Source organism: Lactuca sativa, chromosome 7 (assembly GCF_002870075.4).
Source record: "Lactuca sativa cultivar Salinas chromosome 7, Lsat_Salinas_v11, whole genome shotgun sequence".
NCBI lineage: Eukaryota > Viridiplantae > Streptophyta > Magnoliopsida > Asterales > Asteraceae > Lactuca > Lactuca sativa.
The window spans coordinates 63,414,788-63,441,512 of NC_056629.2; the positions used below are offsets into that span (position 1 = coordinate 63,414,788).

At 33.0% G+C, this 26,725-nt stretch overlaps 1 protein-coding gene across 1 annotated transcript; it reads right to left on the reverse strand.

The window, feature by feature from the left end:
* Positions 1-20,535: 20,535 nt before the first annotated feature.
* Positions 20,536-21,401, reverse strand: LOC111877824 (cucumber peeling cupredoxin). The gene has a single exon (XM_023874331.2). It carries the CDS (start codon positions 21,371-21,373, stop codon positions 20,660-20,662), a length of 714 nt encoding a protein of 237 aa, XP_023730099.1. The 5' UTR covers positions 21,374-21,401; the 3' UTR covers positions 20,536-20,659.
* Positions 21,402-26,725: the final 5,324 nt, after the last annotated feature.

Consider the following 26,725-nt stretch of genomic DNA (forward strand, 5'->3'; position numbering starts at 1 on the left):
GACAAATAAAATGTGGAGTACTCTTTACCCAAAAGGATAACAAGGACATGGTGCTTTATGAAAACACATAATCACGTCCAAACTCTACAATTTAAAGATTCACAGCAACAAAAGTTTGAAGAATAAGTGCTTCATACCTCTTTGATGATCAAGAGTTGCTGGGTAAAATCTTCAAAAAAAAATTCTCCACTTTCTTCAAGAAAAAGACCCATGATATTTTGTGTCTTCATTCCAAGAAAACGAACTTTCTGGAGCAAATTCTCCAAATCTTCAAATATTTTTTTGAACACAAAAATCTTCTCCTATTTTTTTTTTCTTCTTCTTCAACAGCAACATAAAAAAAACTTTTATGAACTTGATTTTCCAGCAGAAAATCTGAACGAACATCATCAACTAATTTTTATTCTTTTAAGCACGAATCAACACCAAAAAATAGAAGAACTCATCACAAAAATTTCCGGTTTGAACCCAAAAATTCTTGCACAAATCTGAAAAATCTTCAAGATAATCACTGAACGGGAGTCGTTCCCTTGAACTAGTCGCTTGAACCTTCAAGGTACTGCTCTGATACCAATTGATAGACCCATTTGTCGATCGGTGGATGCGGAATAAATAATATCTCGAGATTTAATGAACATAAAAAAGAATAACATATGATGAGAAATTCCAAAGATTAGAAAAGAGAGATAAAATATTACAATACAAGAACATGGGTGGGAGAGAAGACTCTCCCTTGGTGGGAGAGATCCCAACACTTTCTCTCTCTCTAGAAAAACTACATTGTAAGTGCACTCTTAAAAATAAAATGACTAACTCTATCTTTATATAGGAGAGAAAAAATATCAACAATACAATAAAGGGAAATAAATAACCTAACTATTACTCATTATTTGTAAAGCATTTCCATGCTCCAACATTATGCTTTGAGCATGGTTAGCCAATTTCAAGGCAATCTTGGCAGAGTTCATTAGACTGTAGTTAAGAATATTATTACGTATCTATGAAGTATGAAGGGCATGGTTCTTGTCCTTGGTAGAAATGATAGGTTAAGAGTAAGTGGATATAGTGACACTAGTTTTTAGACAGATCGAGACAACTTTTATTCTCAGTCGAGATGAGTGTTTGTAGTAAATGGTGGAGCAGTGACTTGGAAAAGTTCCAAGAAGGATACAATGGCTGATTCTTCTTGTGAATCAGAGTACATCACAGCAAGTAAGGAATCGAAGGAGGCGTCTTGGTTGAAGAACTTCATCGGCGATCTCAGAGTAGTCCGACTATTCAAGAGCCATTGGAACTTTTCTACAATAAAGAAGGGGCGGTTGCTTCGACAAAAGAACCAAAGGATCATGGTAGATCCAAGCATATCGACAGAAAATACCATTATATAAGACATAAGGTTGAAGAAGGTCATCTCAACAGAAGACAATCCTACATATCCTTTAACAAAGGCTCAGGGTATGGTTAAACACAACCAGCATGCTAGGAGCATTGGCTTAAGAGACGATGACAATTTTAGTAGTTAGTTGATAGTTTTGAAACTTTGTAATAAAATAAATGTAATTGATTTTGATGATTAAATAATAGAGAATTATATATGATTATTGTATAGCTTTTTTCAATTATTTATTCTTGTGTTTCACGTTGCATGCTTTTACTTCCTGAAGGATTTGATTATTTGAAATTCCACAGTCGCTCATACTTTTGGAAGTAAGTAGTGAATTAAGACTGTCATGATTCGATTGTAAATTGTCTATGGGGATTAGACATTACAATGGGTTGCTACAATAATCATGAATACTTAGAAAAATAGAGATTTTGAGTATTAGATAAACCCATACTTAGAGAATTACTTCATGGATTATATCACAAGTAATTCTGAGATGATATTATTTTTTATTCTTCAAAAAGACATATATAATTTGTAATTTACAAGTCACTTGTGCATTGGTAATGCGAAAACACAATAGTAATATGATGTTATAAAACATAGTGTCATGTATGATTTATTGAGTAAAAGATACAAGTATATAAGTCGAAGTTTATTCTTTCCTTTTTCCTTAACAGGAAAAGTGATATCTTTGGGCCCCTTGGTGATTTGGTGTTGACATTAGGCCAAACCATGACTAAATTGATGTGTTCAATTAGTAGTCTAATGACATCATCACAAATAAGGAAATTGGGCAACATCATTTCAGACATTGAGATTGATTGTAATCCATGTCTCATGTCCATACGATATCTTGAAGAACATAGAAATATTTGATCGCTTATCCTAGGGCCAATGTCTGATTGAATCAGAGTTCGACCGTTGCTTCGGAAAACACACTTTGCGGTTTAATTTAGAAGTTATACTTGCAATTGTAGTTACAAGCTTATTCAAGTGGGAGACTGTTGGATTAATGTGTCTACACCAATAACTAAATTGGTATATACTTGAATTAGAAGAAAAGTCCTTTTTAGGTCGCTCTTAAAACTAGTAATTGACTATAATGACGCTTGGAGAGAGAGGCTGATTTATTGATTTATTATATGATTAATAAATAACAATAAATAATTTGTTAAATTTTATGAGATTAATACATGAGAGAACCCCTCTCTAAACCTACATCATATTACTCCAAAACATGCTACATGCATATTCATAAACAATATTTTACATTGATAGTTTAATTACAAAAGACTAGATACAAACCGACTAAGTTTTAGTATATTACATAACTACCCAAGAAATTATAATTTTATACATACATGATCACTAAATACAAAAGTAATATTATTAACTATTCTAAATCTTCCAACAATATGTGTCTATACTGGATGCTTATTACCTGCAATAGTTAAACATTAAGAGGGATAAGCGGTGACGCTTAGTGAGTTAAAAAATAGATACAATATAACATTATGCCATATATATATACCAATATGACAGAAGCAAAGAGGAACAAAGAACAACAAAGACATATGTGAATCATGTGACAAACTTTTCATATCAACAAATGATCTGATTCAAAGATTTACAATCAGTGAGATACAACAATTTCAACTTGATATACATCAATAAGACTTCAGCCCAAGTGGCACAGAAAATAAACGATTTCTGACGTAACATTTTGCTAGGGTGGTACATGGCTGATTCCGAGCCATGCATGCGAAATTTCTCGGATTTTGTGCCCAAATCTTCAAAATTCATAGCTTTCGCATATGAGCTCCGTTTTTGACGTTTTTATATCGACGCATAGGTGATATTATACTCTACAACTTTTGTTTAGACTCCGTCGGATAATTTTGACTTTATTCTTAATATTATTATTTTTAATAGACCGGGACAGGAAAATCCGTTAAAAATTCATAACTTCTTAATCTGACGTCTGTTTTCGTCTGTCTTTTTACTGTTGTACTACTATTCACGAGACCTTTGATTCTCGTTTAGGTTGTGTTGGCTAAAAACTATTTGATCTTTATTTCGAGTTTTTAGTTGTATATTGCTATACCGAAACTAAAAAAAATCATAACTTCCTCATACGAAGTCAGATTTTGACGTTCTTTTTATGAAAATTCTTGGTTTAACGAATACTCCGACTTTCATTTAGATTACTACAACTAAAAAGTAGTTTATTGAAAACTCACTTTTTACGCTAAATAGTGTTTTGCCGGTTTTGTCGCGGATCTTCGATTGGTTATAACTTCTTCGTTATAATTTGATTTCGATGAGGTTTTCACCTAAATGTTTCTAAAGAGATAACCTACAACTTTCAATAACATTATTTTTATTTATTTCCAATTTTATAAATTTCGTTAATTTCAATAGTTGACTTTTGATTGGAATCTTATAAGACTTCAAATACATTTCGAGTGATTCTAAACATAGTTTTACTTCAAATCTCGTAAAAACTATCATTTTAGAACTCAACGCTCAAAAACATATAATATTATTCATTTTAAGTGATGGGTGTCGAATCTATCAAACAAATAAGTCCTATTTGCACATATGATTTAAAAATAATAGTAATACTGGCAAACAAGGTCGATCCTCAGGGACTTGGTTTTAATCCATAAATACACCAAAATACTCATGTTTTTATTCCTATTCATAAAAGCTGAATGTGGGGGATCATATTTGCAAACGAGTAAACTAAAATGAAATACAATAAAAGAAATACTAGAAACAAAATAAAAAGAATCCGATTTTGAGTTTTATTCACCTAATGATGCAAGATGGTGATAAATTGATGTCAAATTAAATTCTAATCTAAGTTGGTACTTGAAAGCATTAACAAGCTCTAACACTTTCTCATCTACCAAGTTGTTTAACAAAACAAGCTCTTTGAATTAAACCTAACCCTACTAACCTACTCTAAACAAGCTCTTAGAAATAGATTGAAAGATCACATTAAGTTTTGTGCAAATGTTCCCAACAATATCCAATACTTTATACTTCTCACAAGCTCGGGAGCGTAAGAATGTGTGATTTTGGTTTACATTAAAATCATTTAATGGAAATCAATTTAATGTATGTTACTGGTTTTAATTCACAAAACAATTACGGATTTTACAAATCAAATAACTTGAATGATCTAACCATAATTCAAGTGGCCAACATGAATCAAAATTAAAATCAAACTTTTTAATTAACATAAAACCAAATTCACTAGATAGAATACAAATTCAATAACAAATCATATGATCAACTACTTCAAAAGGAAGTTCAAATTATAAAACTGGATGTGTTAACTAAAATATGATAAATAAAGACTACAAACTACTAACTAGTTGATGATTGAATTAGCATCAAAAGACTTATTTAGACGTGTGATCATGGATTATTACGTGCAATGATTTTTATACAATTCCTAGTTTGGCCGCGGTTGTCAACAAACTTTGACAACCCGTTTCGCCAGACACTTGATTAAAACAAGCTTTTTAACCAACCTGCAAACTTATCTAACTAAAATGGGTAATTCAGTTAGAACTCACTACAAAATTATCAAACGAGTAGTTTGTAATTAGGTGAGAGCCGCATTAAAACTCAAACGAAACACCAAACACAATGAATCCTCGCATAAGTTCGATGAATTTACATTGTACCAACATGATTTCATAACAGAAGTGTATTATTTGCTACTTAGTCCAATTAAAAGAACAATTACAGATTCAATTAATTGATTAGCAATTCTTCATTAAAACCATAATCGGGTTGCTCAAGAATAACTAAATTGTAACAACGAAATTAATGAAAATCAGAAATCATATGGATAGGAGTGTGTTAAATCTAAATAAAAATCTCACACAACGATCTAAAACGAGTCTAGATAATTAAACTAATTCAAACATCAAACCCCGGTGGTTTAGCCGTTTAAGACGGCTAAACTCCGGAAACTACAATTCAATCAACAAAAATTAAAACTTACTACAAGAAACTAAGATTACAAGAAACTAAGATTGTTTTGATGCTAAATAAATCTTCAAATTGCCATTCTCGCTTTCTGTTTTTTTTTGTGCGTCTAGAGTTATCCCCCCTCAAAAAAATGTGTGCCTCCTTTATAACCGATCGGTCCCTTCCAATCGTGAGGCATGCCCCTTTTTTTCTAATATTCATGTGAGCTTTAATCTACAAATTGGGCTGCCAAAAACTCAACAAATGGGCTGCTATTAATTCCAACGTGGGTTGCTGACTTGCTGTAATAAAAAGTGATTATGGGTTGATAAAGTGAAGTTATTGGCTGCAACATGGGCTGATGTATTCGTATATATGGGCTGCTAAAATTTGATGTTTGACAGATTACGTCGTTGCTGTTCATGAGGTCCAAATGTATATCAAAGGATGTCAAAATCCGATCTCCACCGTTCAGATTAAAGAACCATGAGTTATGAAGCTACCGGTAAAATTTAAGCTCGATCATACCTCGTTTACCCTTCGATCCACTCACTTGATTAAGACTGCCCAATGTTGTCGGATTTTCAAAAACTCTTTTTGCGGCTTCATTTTAGTGCTTGATCACTAGTGTTGCTAGTGGACTTCAACTGTGACTTTAACTGGTGCTAAAAAATGTCATTATCCGTTTATATAAATTTGCACAAATTAACTTTAAACAAGTAAAATTGTCACAAACTAACGATGTAATGAAATGAATGAAATGCATACTAAATATAAACAATATGTCATGAAAATGAAAATAATAAAGAAAATATACTTAAATGATATATGAAAATCAACCTAACAAATCTCCCCAAGATTAAACATTTCTTATCCTTAAGAAAGAAGAAATCGGAATTGAACCGAAAAAAAACAGAAAAATAAAAAGAATAAAAATTAACAAACTAAACTTTTTAAAACTTTGCATGAAAAACAAAATATGATCCGAATCCACAACCGCATCCATATCAAACAATTAAGAATATGTAAAAACACCACATGTCTTGAACCAACTTAGTCTTATCATAAAATTAAACATTACAAGATTAAGACTTAATTACTCCTTAGCACAGCCCAACAAAATCAAAAGTTAACAACACTTATTCACGGTCATCAGTATTGAGTTAGCAAATGAAACAAAACAATCTTATTTTTGTGTAAAAGATATGCCATAAAAACACGCTCAACGAATTTTAATTTGCAAATTATATCAATGACCAAACCTAACTATTTTGTTGACCAACAACAATCTTTTTCTAAAAAATCTTTTTAAAAAATTCCTTAAAATTTACCCACATTGGTTACAAATTTTAAACCACTTACACCCGTCAAAGTAGTTAACAATTAGTCCCAATGTCACAAGTTCAAGTCCAAGTCCAAAGGAATCTTTTGGCAGCTAAACATTTTTTTCTAACTTGAGTACATACAGTGATGCACATTATTCAATTAGACTATAACTAACATAAATATAAATATATATTCCATCTAAATATATTTTCCTATAAATAAACCTCATGACTTTTTATGAAGTCCATGTAATGGACTTCCAACCAACACATCCAGACCAGACGACCTTAGTGTGCTAGATTTGAAGGAAACCTTCGGATCTACTTGTCCGAACTTAAAAGGAAACAGAGTAGCTTTATTTGAATCATATATTTTTTTTATATTATTAAGTTCATGATTTTCGATGGAACCCGTGTAGCGAACTTTCAACCCAATCAGTCCCAAACAAGTTGGCTTTAGGCAATTAGGTGTAGAACACCCCTCGGGGTTTACTTATTCGAGTCACAAAGGTCACATATTAACTTAATAATACTCTCTCTCTCTCTCTCTCTCTCTCTCTTAATAGCTAATACAATACTTACACTCTTTTTAATTTATTTACTAGGCTTATTTCTTTATATTTTTGTCCTTGACTTTTCCTATCATTGGGACATCTCACGGCCTACTTACCGTGAGAGAATTCTAAGGCATTTTTCAGGGGACTAATATTAACACGCAGGGACCTGTAAATATAGTTGGAAACTATGTCCCCAAGCAGGATACTTAGAAGAGAATGGGTAGAAAAGACTTTTTTTAAAGCGCTGGAAAGTTCAAGTTACTGAAAATTTCTATTATTTTTATGCTTTCCTTAGATTTAGAGTTTAGTTCTAATTAAGCATTTACGAACTGTAAGACCAGTTGTGGTTTCCATAAGCTAACTTATACCAACAATTATGCTTTAGTATTGAAAACTTTTTCATTTTTCGTTTTGCATGGGTAGTTTTCGGGAGGAATGTAAGTGTGTTGGAATAGAGTTCTTTTTGAATCATAGAAAAGCACGAACAAGTCTAATTTCAAGGCATGCGGCTCATTTATTGATTTTGACTGTTTTTCATAGGTTTTGGTAATGGTTGGATCAAAAGCAGAAATAAAAAAGGAAAATCTTTTTGTGTATATATATATATATATATATATATATATATATATATATATATATATATATGTGTGTGTGTGTGTGTGTGTGTGTGTGTGTGGAAATGATCAAATGAGAACACCTAAAAGGCTGAGAACACGAGAACATATATATTTAGTTGTGATTCCATGTATTCATTTATGGAGAAATGATAAATTTTTACGCACAATCAACATGAATATGCTTTTTCTTTTAAATCGAAATTAAAGGTGTAAAAATTTATCATTTCTCCACAAATGAATACATGGAATCACAAATGAATATACTTTGTTCTCGCGTTCTCAACCTTTTTGGTGTTCTCATTTGATCCTACTATATATATATATATATATATATATATATATATATATATATATATATAAGATGCAAAGTAGACTAAAAGAAAAATATTTTTGTGGTTTTTCAAAAAAATTTAAGCCCTAAAATGAAGATGCAAAAGCTAAAAAAAATGAAATGCAATGCATACCCCTCCCCAAGCTTAAGATATAGCATCATCCTCAATGCTTGAGAAGGAGCAGGACTTGAAACTACTTGTATGGGTCGTAACATAGACAGACTGGACATAGGGATGTCCTAGTAAAGGTGATGGCAGATTTATGACAGAATCAAACATGAATCCAAAAGCCGAATGCACACATAGACATGGATATAAGTCAACAAAATTAAAACTTGGCAAGGTCAACCATAGTCAACTCATGTCGAACCGAGCAAAACCTAGTGACAAATGACAAAACAGTACAACATGCATGCTCCTAAATTTCCACTAAAGCAATCAGATTCAATAATTTGAAGCAAAATACAGTCAAATTGATAAATCTTGCAAACTCAAAAGTTTGACTTTTATCAAGAACAAAAAATTGGAATTAGATGTGCACCTGGATTTAATTGTTGATGCTCAAAATATTGTTGTAATCCAAGGTGGTGCTTATGTGGATCTGGTAACTGGGAATTGTGGATCGATGTTTTTTCTTGGACTTGATTATATAGTCTTTGAATCCCTTGAGTCCCATCAATCAATGTTTGCATCCATAAAAATGTTTCATGTATGTCAATATCCTGCAAAACTGACTTTGGTGGCAAAGCTTGGTCGAGTTTCATAAGAAAACACCATTCAACTTTCCCATTTTCCAGTGGGTGTGATAAAGACTTAAGAAGCATCAATCAATAAAAAATACATGATAATCTAGGTATATAAATTAAATAAATACACCGAGTCCCCAACAACGACGCCATTTAGTGAGTTCTAAATGAAGCACCCAATTTAGTTAGATAAGTTTTCAGCTTGGTTAAAAAGCTTGTTTTAATCGAGTGTCTGGTGAAACGGGTTGTTAGAGCTTGTTGACAACCACGACCAAACTAGGAATTGTATAAAAATCATTGCACGTAACAATCCATGATCACACGTCTAAATAAGTCTTTTGATGCTAATTCAATCATCAACTAGTTAGTACTTTGTAGTATTTATTTATCGTATTTTAGTTAACATATCCGATTTTGTAGTTTGAACTTCCTTTTTATGTAGTTGATCATATAATTTGATGTTGACTTTTTATTCTATCTAGTGAATTTGGTTTTGTGTTAATTAAAAAGTTTGATTTTAATTTTGATTCATGTTGGCCACTTGAATTGTAGTTAGATCATTCAAGTTATTTGATTTGCAAAATCCGTAATTGTTTTGTGAATTAAAACCAGTAACATACATTAAATTGATTTCCATTGAATGATTTTAATGTAAACCAAAATCACACATTCTTACGCTCCCGAGCTTGTGAGGAGTATAAAGTATTGGATGTTTTTGGGAACATTTGCACAAAACTTAATGCGATCTTTCAATCTATTTCTAAGAGCTTTTCTAGAGTAGGTTAGTAAGGTTAAGTTTAATTCAAAGAGCTTGTTTTGGTTAAACAACTTAGTAGATGAGAAATTGTTAGAGCTTGTTAATGTTTTTAAGTACCAACTTAGATTAGAATTTAATTTGACATCAATTTATCATCAGCTTGCGTCATTAGGTGACTAAAACTCAAAACCGGATTGTTTTTATTTTATTTCTAGTATTTCTTTTATTGTATTTGATTTTAGTTTACTCGTTTGCAAATATCATCCCCCACATTTAGTTTTTATGAATATGAATAAAAACATGAGTATTTTGGTGTATTTATGGATTAAAACCAAGTCCCTGAGGATCGACCCTGTTTGCCACCATTACTATTATTTTTAAATCATGTGTGCAAATAGGACTTATTTGTTTGATGGATTCGACACCTATCATTAAGCTAATGAGCTTTACAAAACACGATAAACGAAAAAGGTTATTAACGTGTATGTTACAAATACCTCCTCCTTTTGAGGATTTCGTCCCCGAAATCACAACGATTAAAACAAATGGGGATATTTTGGTTCTTATCTCATTCTTATTTTCCCAACCATAATTTGGGCCTCGATGGTGTTTCCACTTAATAAGCATTAACTCTACTTCTTTATTACGTAGATTAGTCGTTCTTTCGTTTATGATCTCTTCAGGCTCTTCTACATATGTTAACTTATTATCCAGTTTCACCTCGGATAACGGAACCGTTTCATCATATATGCTTAAACATTTACGCAGATAACACACATGAAACACATCATGAATACCTGCCAAATCTTCAGGCAATTCCTAGAGGTGTGCTTGTTTACCAATTCTCTGGATGATTTCGAAAGAACCAATTAATCTAGGACTTAGTTTTCCTTTCTTTCCAAATTTCATAATTCCTTTCCATGGGGATACTTTCAGCATTATGAAATTACCCACCTGGAATTCTAGGGGTCGTCTCCCCCTTTCTACATAGGACTTTTGTCGATCCTGGGCCGCTTTCATTCTTTCTCGTACAATTTGAATTTTGTAAGTGGTGTCTTGAATCATTTCAGGGCCACTAAGGACTTTCTATCCTACATCATGCCAAAATAATGGAGTATGACATTTACGCCCATATAGTGCTTCATATACCTTCAATATATTTTCTACTGTTTGGATTGTTCTCTTCTTCTGACCATCTGTCTGGGGATGATAAGTTGTGATGATGGCAACACGAGATCCCAATTCATATTGCATACTTGTTCAAAACAAATGAGAAGTGAAGCTACTATCACGATTGGAAATAATCTTTAGCAGCACACCATGTCTCGCAACAATTTCATCCAAGTATACTTATGCGTATTTCTCTATAGACTTTATCAGCAAGTAATAATACACTTCCCACGGTATCTACATGAAATGATTGGGCGAATGTATAACAAGCAATTTGAAAAGAATGCTCAAATTCATTAGACACAAAAGAATATGAGGCATCAGAATCAAATAAGATGTGAGCAGGTCTAGACTTGACGAGAAATGAACCAGTCACAACATTCGGTTCCTCGCGTACCTCCTCTATGGTAGTCTAATTTATATGGCCTTTAGCTTTTGGTTTGCCAAACGATTCTCAAACTCTTCAAACTTCTTATTGATGACGGTGTTCAGACCTACACTCGCTCTTCATTCTCTATTGGGCTTTCGGTCCTAATCTCTAAGTTAAAAACTCAATTTTGGACTCTTGCTCCTTCTTAAATTTGGTTTATAGACTCAACTCAAGATAAGGTTTTCACTTTTGCTACAACAACAACTCGAATGGTCATATTCTAATGGCCTTTGATTTCATAACGCAAAAGACACACAACGAACCATACTCTTGTCTCTTTTAGTCAAACATTATTATAGAAGAAACCTTCCTTCATGTTCTAATGTAATATAATCTCTTCATAGCAAGTAGCATTTCTAGCTAATGGTTGCTTATTCCTTTAATGAAGACTGTTATACTTCTATCGACTACCTCGACCATCTCCTTCTTCAATCTTTCGAATGAAGTTTTGTCACTACACAAGACCTGGTTCTCTAAACCAATCAACTCACTTCACAGATTTATATTAGTCGGACTCCATTCTTTATGACCACTAAGGTCTGAACGAAAATCATCTTCTTAGTCATCACCAAAACGAAGGTAATGACATACTCAAACAAAAACGGAATCAATTTCTAGCTTCTTGGTAACCTTTTGACTTTCCCTGATCCAAGTGTGAGTCATGTGCTTCCAGTAGTATAGGCCTCTACTACTATTCACACATACTCATACTCATCCCAAGTATTGTCTTGCGGTTTTCCAAGTCACCATTCAAAAGTTTTCACAAAGAAACTTTTCACACCTGAGTGTTTTCAAACAAGCAATAATTTCTCCTAGACTCAACTAGGGATTTCACGTTTCTATCAAACATATCTTGGATTTCTTAAATTCACATTCTAGAATTCTTTTTATGCATAAGCTTGATCTAGCATATCCTAATATTTTTCTTAGTTCGATAGGAATTTCACTTCCAAATTCTTCATATAAATTCTTTCTCGGGTAGTGTCTACTTTACAAGACACACTATACCAAAATTTACTCTAGAGGTGTGGAGACAAACGGTCTCTAATTATCTACATCATCTTCTAACTCATGCAAGTCACCATGTACAATTATTCATTTCCTTATCCTTTCATGACATCGTCATTCCTTTATATGAGAAAGTTTTCTTCTCATGGGTGTATCATTTAAATCTACTTCATAGGAATCTATCCTAGGAAGTCTGTATTTTATCTGCATCTCAGCATGTTCTACTAGCTTCAACTTGGTTCCCTGTCATTCCTAACAGCAATATTTCTTCTCATACAGCACTATGATTGTATATCTTCTTCAACTATGTACTTTACCTTACTCTGACTAGTAAGTCATTCAGCCTTTCACAAGTAAATGACTCATTTCACCATCCTAATCATGTATGTCAAAGTCAGCTTAACATACTATGGAACTTTCATAAGGATGTGATAGAAGTCAATTGTCACTCAGTGTTATTAAATACTAAGTCTAAGCATCTTGTATAGGGTTACATATCAGCTCTTATCATACTACTTGAACTGCATACTACATCACAATGTTAGACCAAGTCTTGGCCTATTCATTCTGAAAACTTTGTTAGCCTTTCCTTTAATCTCCATTGAATTCTTCTTAATCTTGCATAACATCAATTTCGATATCGTTGAAGTATTTATCACCATCTTCAGTTCTTCTAACTTCGTAAGCAATCACTGCTTCAATCTGGTTAGCGGTGGAGCAACTTCATGGATTACACCAAAACATTCGTCTCATATAAATGCACTTCAAACACATAAAATTTTCTCTTCCAAACCAAGGTCGGAAATGGACCTTAAACTTCCTCAAGTAATAACAATATATGTAAGCTACCTAAGGCGTGCTGTATTATTTATCATTTAGCACATATCAGAATATAAGGCGTATCTCCTAAAATATTCTAGTGCTTGTGTCTATTTAATATTAATTTAGGTATTCAACCTAAAGTATACTAGACACACATCGTACCATCATTACTTATCAATTCAAGTTTAAGCCTAGAAATCCTTACAATTCCTAGTTCGCTTAAACTAGTGCTCTAAAATTTTTGAAGTAGCTTAGTACATTAAAATATTAAGATTTATCATTATCCAATACTCCAATTAATTATTTCCTATGGTTTGTATCCATATACTCCTAATGAATCCGTTCATATATTGAACATCCGACGGTTTAAGTCTAAATATCAATCCGTAGTATTTAGTTCACTTAAACTACTGCTCTGATACCATGATTGAGAGAACCCCTCTCTAAAACTACATCATATTACTCGAAAACATGCTACATGTATATTCATAAATAATATTTTACATTGATAGTGTAATTATAAAAGACTGGATACAAACCGACTAAAATTTAGTATATTACATAACTACCCAGGAATTTATAATTTTATACGTACATGATCACTAAATACAAAAGTAATATTATTAACTATTCTAAATCTTCCAACAATATGTGTCTATATTGGATGCTTATTACTTGCAATAGTTAAACACTGAGAGGGATAAGCGGTGATGCTTAGTGAGTTCAAAAATAGATACAACGTAACGTTATGCCATATATATACCAATATGATAGAAGCAAAAAGGAACAAAAAACAACAAAGGCATATGTGAATCATGTGACAATCTTTCCATATCAACAAATGATCCAATTCAAATATTTACAATCAATGAGATACAACAATTTCAACTTGATATACATCATTAAGACTTCAGCCCAAGTGGCAGAAAATACACAATTTTCGAGTTAATATTTTGCTAGAATTTACAGGCTTCCAGCCCTATCTAGCATTCTTCCAATACCCAAGTGATGCTTACTCATTCACTTCATGGCCAAAGGTATAACTCAATTATCATAATAACACGGGAAATCACATTTCACATATAACACATAACATACAATCGTTCCTGTAATTTGAATTCACCGTGAAATAACCGGAGGTTAAAATAGTAATTTGGACAACACTTCATTTCTATAATTAACTTTCTTAGATGAAAACTGGGAGCGTTATTGAAAAACAGAGAGCTGTATTGAAAACCAGGAGCTTTATTGAAAACCGGGCCTTGCAAGGGTTGAGCATCAAATCGAAAAGATAAATTTCTCGGGGTCTTCGGGCACTTCGAGATGTTTTTCAGGTGTTAGGTATGATCGGGGGATGTTGGAATAGCTTAAAAATGGATTTAGGGGTAAAAAGTGTGAAATTTCCAAACAAAACCGGGTGGGTTCGCACCTCCCTTTATATAGGACGAGGCTTCGGATCCGGAGAGAAGGGATAAGGACACGCGGCTCGCATGTAAGGCCAAGACACACGTCAGATGCGAGGGTGAGGCACGCGTCAGATGCGTAGGCGAGGTGGCTCGCTTCGAACCTTCAGACGCGCCACGAGTCGGACACGGGGCAGGCTTGTGAGGGTGGTACATGGCTGATTCCGAGCCATGCATGCGAAATTTCTCGGATTTTGTGCCCAAATATTCAAAAATTCATAACTTTTGCATATGAGCTCCGTTTTCGATGTTTTTATATCTACGCGTAGGTGAGATTATACTCTAAAACTTTTGTTTAGACTCCGTTGGCTAATTTTGAATTTATTCTTAATATTATTATTTTTAATAGACCGGGACAGAAAAATCCATTAAAAATTCATAACTTTTTCATCCGACGTCCGTTTTCATCTGTCTTTTTACCGTTGTACTACTATTGACGAGAGCTTCGATTCTCGTTTAGGTTGTGTCGGCTAAAAATCATTTGATCTTTATTTCGAGTTTTTAGTTGTATATTGCTATACCGAAACTAAGAAAAATCATAACTTCCTCATACGAAGTCAGATTTTGACGTTCTTTTTATGAAAATTCTTGGTTAAACGAATACTACGACTTTCATTTAGATCACTAAAACTAAAAAATAGTTTATTGAAAACTCACTTTTTACGCTAAATAGTGTTTCGCCGGTTTTGTCGCAGATCTTCGATTGATTTTAACTTCTTTGTTATAATTTTGATTTCGATGAGGTTTTCACCTAAATGTTTCTAAAAAGATAATCTAAAACTTTCAATAACATTATTTTTATTTATTTCCAACTTTATATTTTCGTTAATTTCAATAGTTGATTTTTGATTGGAATCTTATAAGACTTCCAATACATTTCGAGTGATTCTAAACATAGTTTACTTCAAATCTCGTAAAAACTATCTTTTTAGAACTCAACGCTCAAAAACATATAATATTATTCATTTTAAGCTAATAAGCTTTACAAAACACGATAATCGAACATGGTTATTAACGTGTATGTTACAATAAATTAATTAGAAGTAATATTATTTAATTAATAATTAATCAAAACTAATTGGAATTAATTTTGTGCTTAATTGGATTAATTAGAAGTATAGAGACTTAAACTGTAATTGTTCAATAGATGAACAAGAGATGTTTTAGAAACTTACATGGGTCATGGACATTTTTTGGGAGTTTTTTTTAAGGGTTTTAGATTAATCTTTGAAGATAACTAAGGAGTTGGATAATTACCAAATTTGAAATAATAGTATTATATTCAAATTAGGGTTTCCAATGAATTTTCGAAATTCCAACTCTCTATCCTCTCTCCTCAAGTGTTTTAATTGCTAGAGTTTTGGTACAAATCATTAGAGACATTGGATTTCTGATGTTTGCTTTCCAATACATTTGAAGAAAGGAATTGGTTTTGATTATTTGCTATAATAATCAAAAGGTATGTAAACTCTAACTTTCTTGTAATTTCAAAGTTACCTAGGGTTTTCTAGGGTTCTTGATGTCGATTAGATTATAGCTATTAATAGAGAAAGCTTAGATCAAAATAGGTTGCATGTGAACTTAATGGTTAAGTTATTTCACCTCATGCTTTGAATTATAACCTATAAAACCTATCAATTCATACGTAGAAAACATATAAAAAATAAGTACGAAAACATAAAGAACTTGAATTGATACTAACATGTACATACAAATAAGCAAGTACGATTTTTTTTAAGTTAACGACTGAAATTTTAAATAATAAAAAACGTGTTATATATGACCTAACTCATATGTAAGAAACATAAATAAAAATAAGCACGAAAACATAATTTTTTTTATGTTGAAATGTAGAAAAAATCAAATTTATATCAAACACACATAAAAGAAGCAATATCTATGTAATCATTTCAAGAAATAATATAAACCTTAGTTATGTTATCTGATATGTTAGGTTGCTATATGATTTTTCTTGTGAGGTGACTTGGAGAACTGAAAGCTAATATTGGGGACGAGTATGAGTAAGGGTGAAAGGTAGTAGAGTCCTATACTATAGGAAGCACAAGACTCGCACTTGGATCAAAGAAAGTCACAAGGTTACCAAGGCGCTAGTAATTGATTCCATTTTGTTCATGTGTGTCGTAACCATTGTTTCGGTAATGACCAAGAAGATGATTAATATTCCGACCCTAGTGGTCATATCAAATCGAGTCCGGATAAGATAAAATATGTTACATGGTTCAGAGAACCAAGTTCGTGTAGCATCCGACTTAAGCCAAAGGATTGAAGTGAAAGATAATCGAAGCGATCAATAGAAGTATCGCAATCACCGTGAAAGTAAAAAGCTTGTAGCTAGAAGTGTTACATACTAGAATGTGATTATACCACATTAGAACATGTAGGAAGGTATCTTCCATTCTAGAATCTGACTTAAAAAGACCTGAGTCTAAAGCGTTGCATCATACGATGAGCGGTCATTAGAACATGACCCATTGGTTTGTTACGGTAATCAAAGTAAATAACTTATCTTAAGTCTGTTAAGAAGGATTAGGAGTCTCCAATAATGATCGGTTTTGTAACTCTAAGGTTATGATTGAAAGTCCAACATAGTACAAAGATCGGATACAAGATTAAACACCACCAACAGTCAAGAAGTCCAAGAGTTAGATACCCATTTGAAAGGACACAAGAGTTACGGTTATTACCTACGATGAAAAGATAACATATGAAGTTATTACATAACCCTATTTTGTTGATGATTCCTGGACGTACTCATCTTAAAGATGAGATTATTGTAACGCCTGCAGATTCGGACTAGTCAATTTAGAGATAATAAACGTTAAAAATGACTTTTTGATATAATATTATTTAGGATAAATAATCTTCTCCGAAGTTATAGTATATGTCACAAGGATTCCGTACATATAAGGAACGCTAAAATCCGACTTATAACGAAGACGTTATGACCCGTTTAGGTTTCGCGATTAAACCGACACAGCTCTGAGTATCGTAAAAATTAAATTTTGATAAATTACTTTTTAGTCTTAGAGATCTAAACGAAAATCGTAGTAGACGTTAAACTGAGAACGTGCATATAGAGAACGTCCAAATCTGACTTCATTTTAAGAAGTTATGATTTTTCTAAGATTCAGCGTATCAGTGTACAACTTGGAAATCGAATTTTAGATCGATCAATTATTAGCCGACACAATCTAAAAGAGAATTGAAGATCTTGTTAATAGGAGCTCAACGATATAAAAACAGTCGAAAACGGACATCAGACGATAAAGTTATGAATTTTTAACGGACTTTAACTATCTAAGCCTTTTATAATATAACTTTAAAAATAAATTCAAAATTAGCTGGTAGAGTCTAAACGAAAGTTGTGGATCTCGTCTTTATCTACGTGTGGATATAAAGAACGTAAAAAACGGAGTTTGTATGCGAAAGTTATGGATTTTACAAGATAAATAATTTTCGGATTAACAAGAGGGCGAAACGTGTCACGATCCGGTATACACCTTCCTCCCCAACGCTTGCGATATGATGATGACACATGTCCCCCAGTACGCCCTGTGTAATTTGAGTACACCCTGATTACTGGACCACTTCCAACATATAAATTGAACTCGAGAGATTTATCAGTAGCGCTTCCTAGGTGTTAGTAGCGAAGCTGCAGAGCGCCAGAAAGCCCCGAGAAATAGAGATTTCGGTTTAGAAGGACTGCCCGTGCAGATTCTGGTTTCTCACTAAACCACATGTAAGTTGAGTTATGCTTAATGTGTTTTAAGTATAACTTATGTTTAAGTTTATTATCGTTCTTATGAACCTATAAAAGAGATTTATCAATGATTCCAAGTCGTTATGTTGTTTAATCTACTTACGGAAGAGGTGTCTAGAATGGTCACATTGGCATGGTTAGATTTCAGAAAGCTTATATGCCGAAATGATCCTGCCTCCCAACTGTCTTACCTAGTTGATCCTTACTTGATAGATCTTGAAGTAGACTTTGAATTAGTGATGAATCTAAGTTAATAATTAGTCGCAAGAAATATTACACTAAGACTTGGTGATAATATATGATTATTTAGGACTTAAAAAACATACCCAAATTAATTAAGATGAATATAGGGTAGTATCTCCTTAAGAGTATGGGTGAGATATACACGAAGGGTAGAACTCTAACATTTGTAATTGATTTGTGAGCATTGATTAGACATAGTCATTCGTCCTTAGTACAAGAGTATGAATTGGGCATAGTCATTTGTCAATAATCAGAGAGCATGAATTAGACATAGTCATTCGTCTTTAGTCTAAGAGTATGAATTGGGATAGTCATTTGTCAATAATCCTAGAGCATGGATTAGACATAGTTAATGCCCCTAGTCTAAGAGTATAGAGTGAGCATAGTCATTTGTCATTGATCCAAGAGCATCGATTAAACATAGTCGTTCATATCTATTATGGGAGTATGGATTAGGTAAATCCGTTCATTTTAGATTCGAAAGTTTGGATCGTGTCGTTGTGAGGATCGACGAGGCAGGGTAAATTGCTTATATGAGGTGAAATTGTATATTGTGAGTTCTAATATATATATATATATATATATATATATATATATATATATATATATATATATATATATATATATAGAGAGAGAGAGAGAGAGAGAGAGAGAATTTGGTGATGACTCACTTTAAAGTGAGAACTCGTAAGGACACCTTAAAAAAATTGAAAAAAAATCCAAAAAAATACAAATCATAAAATTGAGCATAGATTTATGTCCGAGAGAAAAAAAAGTTTGGATCATTAAAATTGAATCATGAATCATGATGATGCAAAATAAAAAATTAAAATTGAATCATTGATCAATTTTAATGATGCAAATTTTTTTTTTCAATTTTTTTCCCGGACATAAATCTATGCTTGACTTTATGATTTTGTATTTTTTTAGATATTTTTTTTTTCAATTTTTTAAGATATCCTCAAGAGTCCTCACTTTAAAATAAGTTCTCATAAGAACCGAACCATATATATATATATATATATATATATATATATATATATATATATATATATATATATATATATATATAACATAAAGTTTTTTTTATCGAAATCAAACACATTAATTTCTTTTAGTTGATTTTTATTCAATTATAAAGATCATTGTTTTGCATTGTTCTATTTCAAGCATGTTCATTCTTATTTAAATATTGAATTATAACTACTAGGTTACGATCTTTGCTTCATGGAGGGACCGAACTTAGGTAACTTCAAAAGTGAAGGGAGAAAACTTATAAATATACAAAATTCATGTGACAAAAATTTAAAACCAAAAAGATGTATGAACAAAACATGGCAATATATGGATGGGGTGTTCTACAAAGTTTTTTTATTAGGTAAGGAGTATTTTAATAAGTTTTTAAACGTAATTCAAGAAATTTTATAAATATATTGACCGTTTCTGCAATGCATTTTGTGTAACCGGTCGAGGCTACGGGTTATAATGTTAATATATAAGCACTTCAAATAATTTCGTTATTTAGATATGTACAAAAATTAACAAGTTTTTCACATGTGAATAATTCGAAAAGGTAACTATCGGTTAAATCAATTTTTTTTTATTAATATAAATTGAATTAATTACTTACTTGTCATTTTATTTTTCGGATTTTATTTTAAAATATAATTAATGTTTACACCTTCATATCTTATTTGTTTTTAATTTTTAATTTTTTTTGAAACGACAAATACAAATATATATACTAAACTACTCCTAAATTATTCTATCTATGTCCACAGTAGGACTTGAATCCTCGACCTCAAGGGAGGGCAGCACCGGATATTTTATTTGTTTTTAATTAACTTGTAATATAGTATATTGCCTAATATATAATAATATTAAGATGCAAACATTATCAAATACATTCATTAACATAAAAAAATTACTAAAATTAACTTCGTTTTACATTCAAGTTGTCATGAAAATATTTCACTCAAGAAAACATTCGTAAACGTCATAAAATATGTAAGTGTAATGCCTCTTTTTTCAAATTTAATAATTCAATAAAGCTAATCCAATTATCAAGAATGTGGAAGGTACGACGGCGGTGAAAGATGAAGCCTCATCACTATCACTAGGTGGTGGTGGTGGTGGAGCGGTGTCGTCCCAGGTGGTGGTTGGCGGCGATGATGTGTCGCATGAGCTGGTTGATACATTTGGAGGACAGGGAGGAGAGGGTGTTGAGGGTGTTTCCGACGGAGGAGTACTAGGGCTGGTGGTCGACGGAGACGGTGGTGTTTTGAGTATTGCTGACGGAGGAGGTGGAGACCGCGGTGTTTTGGGTGTTGCTGCTGGAGGAGTAGTGGTGGAAGAGTCAGAGACGTTAATGGCTAACTTCTGACCAATTTGACAGTGACTTCTGAATGTGCAGATGTAGTAATGAGCTCCGGGGGTGGTCAAGGTGAGGGTAGCGGGGCCATTGGTGGCGAGGGAGATAGGATTTGTGGCAGTGCATGAGCCAAAAGCCGCCGCCGAAATCTCTGCAACATCATGTTCTCCATCAGTGAAGGTAAAGACAAGAAGGTCGCCCACATTGAAGGTCTGAAGCGAGGCCCAAGTGGTGTAAGCCACCGCTCCACCAGAAGGAACGGTCCATCCCAAACCATCGCCGACGACGTGCCTTTTCTGTGCCATCGTCACTTGAAACTGCATGGTTGCAATCATCATGACTATTAACACCACCAAATTCGGATTAAAGTCTTGCATTTTTGAAACCTCGAAATTTGTGTTTTTGATGGTATTGGTATATTTAGGATATGATATTTATAAGCAGTGCCTTATACGCGTTTGAATGTATTGGTTACTTTTTATTTTCTTGATTTTAAATGATCTAAACGTGATATTGGTGTTAGTTTAACGAATGTATTATTGAGATAAAGTTAGTATGTGTTATTTTATGATTGTTAGTGTATGTGTTATTCCTTTTATGGAAAAACACACTATTGTTTCTCGTACTGCTAACAATATTTGTATACTCCGAAAGAGAAGAAAATATTTAAGGATTGAGACTTCTTATTCATCTGTCAATTAAAATAGATGTAAATTGGTCAAAGTTATATAGAATTTATAAGTGTTATTTGTTAAGATTTTCTTATAACACGTAAACATCATCTCCATCAATTTATTTAAAAGTGTACTAAAGTTCAAGACACTAATAGCTTTTTCATCAACTCACTCATCAATATATATTACTTTAGTTGTATTTTATATTAGTGGGCAATTAAAATTAGTTGTAATTTTATATGAATCATCATAATAACTGGAAATGATCCAATCAAATGCTTTGCAAATTTACATACTTGATTTAAAGCTTTTGGTGAAAAAGTTTCCTCCTAGAGAGGAAGTTTTTTCATAGTTTTTTTCCAAAAAAAAAAAATCCTATAAAAAACCCTAATAGAGAATGCTCTCTAACACATTACTATTAGAATAATGATTAGTAAGCCAATGTAAGACCAACCTACATGGTAGAGGTGGAAACCTCTTAAATTGGAGGTTTCAGGTTCAAACCCGGATATAGACAAATTAACTAACTTGATGAATTTAACTTTTAATCGCTAACCAACCATAATAATAATAATAATAATAATAATAATAATAATAATAATAATAATAATTACTAAGATCTAATTGTAGTTGTCACTAAAATCTACAAAATTATGTTACTTTATAAATGGATCAACAATGGTCTTAGTTTTTCGGGTTTAACATATTATCTAGGGCTTTGACCAAAAAAGCCCTTAAGTTTGCCAATTTTATACGGATTTAGCCTAACTATGATTTCTAGTTCATTAATATCTAATATTTAGACAATTTTTGTCATATATCACATTTATCAATTAATGGACATGATAGTTGGTTATCCAATTCTTGTCAAAAGCCAACATTATTGGATTAGGTGTCTAAACTCATAACTATATTTGGTATTTGACCCGGTTATAGCATAGTCCTTTTGGGTTGCCTTCACCAAAGCAATTTGACTGGATGAATAATGCAGAAAGAGGTTATAATTGTTTATTAATATATTATTTGAATAATATATTAAAGGAGAAATCATATTAATTAATTAACATTGGTCAAGAATTAATTTAGAATTAATTATGTGGTCAAAAGAGGTTAATTGAATTAAAGGGACTGAACTTGTAATTATAAGATAATTACTAATTGGGTGACGAACCTTAAAGATAGGATGGATGAAATATCTTATGGATAGCCAATAAGATTTCGTCAAAGAAGCCAAGTTCTGGAAGGTTCTTGTGGGCTGCTTAGAGCCTAAGCAACCGGATGAGGACTTTGATTGAAACACTAATTCCTCACCTATACAAAGGGTCCCTAGGCTTCATAATTTCAGCTACACCAACCCTAAGAAGAGTTGCAAGAGCTGAAATTACCTTCCCCTCTCTCTCTAAGATTCTCCAATTTGCTTTGGTGTTTGTGATCTATTAGAGGCACAACATTTGAGGTGCTAAGGTTCTCAAAAGCTCATGATCTTTAAGCTACAATCAAAGGTATGTTTCTAACTTGGTTTTAGTTATAGAAATTGAATTTTGTTGTATGCTAGATTAGGGTTTGACAGCCTTGGATAATTATTGAATGTACAACTAGAAAAACTAGATCCAAGCATTAGGGTTTGCATGTACACCATAGGATTGATGTATTGCTCATAACCCAACAATGGTATCAGAGCCTAGATCATTCTTCTTTTGTATTTAATGCATTGTTTAATTGTTCAAAGGCTGAAAATCGAAAAATCTAGCTTCTGCTTAATGAACTCGTCGAGTCACCTGATGAACTCGACGAGTCAGGGCAACTCGACGAGTCCATTCTATGACTCGGCGAGTCGGGTAGTCTGGTGGCTGATTTTTCAAGATTTTGACTGAAACTGAATTAGGATAGTTACCAAAAACGTTTTTGGCTGCTAAAATCCAATTATTACAATATGGTATGGATTATCCTAATGCAGTTCAAAGATAATTGTCATAAATAAGATAATTACTTGTTTTATATGATAAATATTAATTATTTGTATTTTGAATTGAATTATCTTGTCAAGAAAATAGATTAGGTCAAATTACCTGATAAATAGTAATAATATGATTAATTAATTAATTTTCAAATTTGATCTAAAAGATGTTTTGAAAAGTTTCAAAACTTGCCTTCAAATTTTGGGGTTTAAATTTTAATTAAGAGTTTTAATTTTGAAATATTTAAATTCCAAACCCTAGAATTTTACAAGTTTAAAATTCAATCCTTATACCATTATAATATTATAAGATTAATAATTATATATATATATATATATATATATATATATATATATATATATATATATATATATATATATATATATATATATATATATATGTATAAGATTAAGCTAGTCTTACCGTTAATATGTCTCATTCATGAAGCCGATCTATAAGGGGGTATAAGGGTGTCCACTATCACCCACTGCTTCTTTGATTGGTGGAGGGTTGTTAGCCGAACGGGTAGGATAGGGCAACTAATTCCACATTAAAAATATAATGATTAATAAAGTAACTAAATGTTTTTATAAAAAAATTCTCAATCTTAGTTACTTTAGGAAAAATGTGAAATGATGTTATTCCATGAAATTACACTTTGCACCCTGCTAAGTCGTTAGTGGAGCGTGTGTGGATAACCAACACACTAATTTAGGACTAGCAAAGGCGGAAAAGGATGGCTCGATGTTTATCATAGATCAATGGAGCGTGTGTGGCTAACCGGCACATTGATTAGGTGGTAAATGACATCGAGAGCACCAAGTACATTTGCATGGTCATTCACACTTTGTTTGTAATCCTCGGTATCCTAGTCACAAACTTGAAGGGCATATCGAGATTTAAACATGCCATTGAAAAGTTCAATGAATCTCAAAAGATCTAAGAGTTTCAATACATTTAAAACTTAATTGTCTTTTCGTTTTTCATGGTGGAAATTGGTAAATCGTCATTTACCTACCTTCAAATTATTTGCAATTAGATTACGACATCCCTCTTCTGAATTGTACATAATTTTGTTAGGTCCTAGCCCTAATTTCTCATTTAGGTGTTTAATTGGGGATTCTTATCTAATCTAAACCTTGTTCCTTTTCTATTTCAGATGTCTACTTCGAACAACAACAAGGCTTCTGGCTCGACCCTTCCGGCTCATTCTCACTCATGAACTTGTGTGGGAGGGTGATATTTGATAGGTCCAACTTCAATAATTGGATCCGCAACATTCACATGGTCACCCGTTATGAGGAAAAAGAGTATGTTCTCAACAAGGAGCTGAAAGAGGTCAATGCGAACACTGCAACTCCCAAAGAAATCGCTGCTTACGAAACTCATAAGCGACATGATCATGCTCGGAACGATGACTGCGGAAATTCAAAAGTCCTACGAGGGCTATTATCCCTACGAGATGCACCAAGATTTGATGGAAATGTACCATCAAAGTGCTAGGCAGGAACGGTATGAGATCATCGTTACGATGATCACTACCAAAATGAAGGATGGAGAGTCCATCACGGCCCACTTACAGAAAATGCAGAGATATGTAGACCGCTTGCTGAAGTTAAATGTTAACTTTGATGAGGAGCTGGCCATAGATATTATTCTACACTCTTTACCTCCTTGCTACGACCAGTTTCGTATAACCTACCATATGAACAAGGAGAAGGTCACTCTAAGCAAGCTTCAAGTCCTGCTAAGGACTGTTGAGAGTAGTCTGAAAGGCAAATCTATTGCATCTACTCCTACTAATGCTACCCATGTCTTGCCAATTGGGCAAGGAAAGGGAAAGAAGAGGAAGACTCATTCTAAGAGCCACACAGTAAAGTCTCACGATGGTACCTCTTCTAGTGGAACCAAAGCTGGTCCTGCTACTCCCTCTTCCAACCCAAAGGAAGCAGAGTGTTACTACTGTCACAAGAAAGGGCATTGGAAACGAAGCTGCCCGAAGTACCTGCAGGACATCAAGGATGGGAAGGTAAAGCCCTCTTTTGTAGGTATTTATACTATTCAATCTAATAACTCATCACATGCTATGTCTTGGGTCCTCGATACAGGATGTGGTTTTCACATTTGTTCTGATTTGTAGGGTCTAAGAAGAAGTAGGGATATGGAGCATAGCAAGATAAACTTGATCATGGGGAATAGGAAAGCGTCGCCTGTCACCAAGATTGGAGTTTACTCTTTAGTGCTTAGTAATGGGTTAGGTCTAAATTTGAATAATTGTTGTTATTCATCAGAAATGACACAAAACATTATTTTTTTCATGGTTTGTATAAACAAGGTTTTAGATTTTCGTTTAATAATGAAAATGGTTCTATTAATGCTTTCTTTAATGCTATTTTCTATTTTGAAGCATTGCCTTGTAATGGAATATATGAAACTGTGATGGTTGTAGACAACTGAGGAAATGATGTGTTGCATATCGATTCTTCCAATGGTTTGGATAAAGCATGCTTGTGGCATTGTCGTCTTGGACATGTCAACAAGAAGCGCATAGCCCAACTCCAAAAGGATGGAGTGTTGGAGTCATTTGGCCTTAGGGACGATGACATGTGTGAGTCTTGTTTACTTGGAAAGATAACCAAGTCACCCTTCATTGGCACTTGTGAAAAGGGTGAGGGTTTATTGGATCCCATACATACCGATGTATGCGGACCCTTTAGATCCACCACAAGGGATGCGAACCGCTTCTATGTGACTTTCACCGATGATTATAGCAGATATAGGTATATCTACCTTATTAAGCACAAGTCAGAAACCTTTGAAAAATTCAAAGAGTTTAAACAAGAAGTGGAGAATCAGCTGGGCAGGAAAATTAAAATTCTCCGATCTGATCGAGGAGGTGAGTACCTTAGTATGGAATTCCCCGACTACCTCAAGGAATGCAGAATTGTTTCGCAATTGATGCCACCTAGGACACTACAGTTGAATGGTGTAGCTGAGCGGCACAATTGAACCTTGTTAGACATGGTTCGTTCCTTAATGAGTCGGGCTTCGTTATCTATCTTATTTTTGATGGGTATTCGAAGCTTCTCGGGTTTTT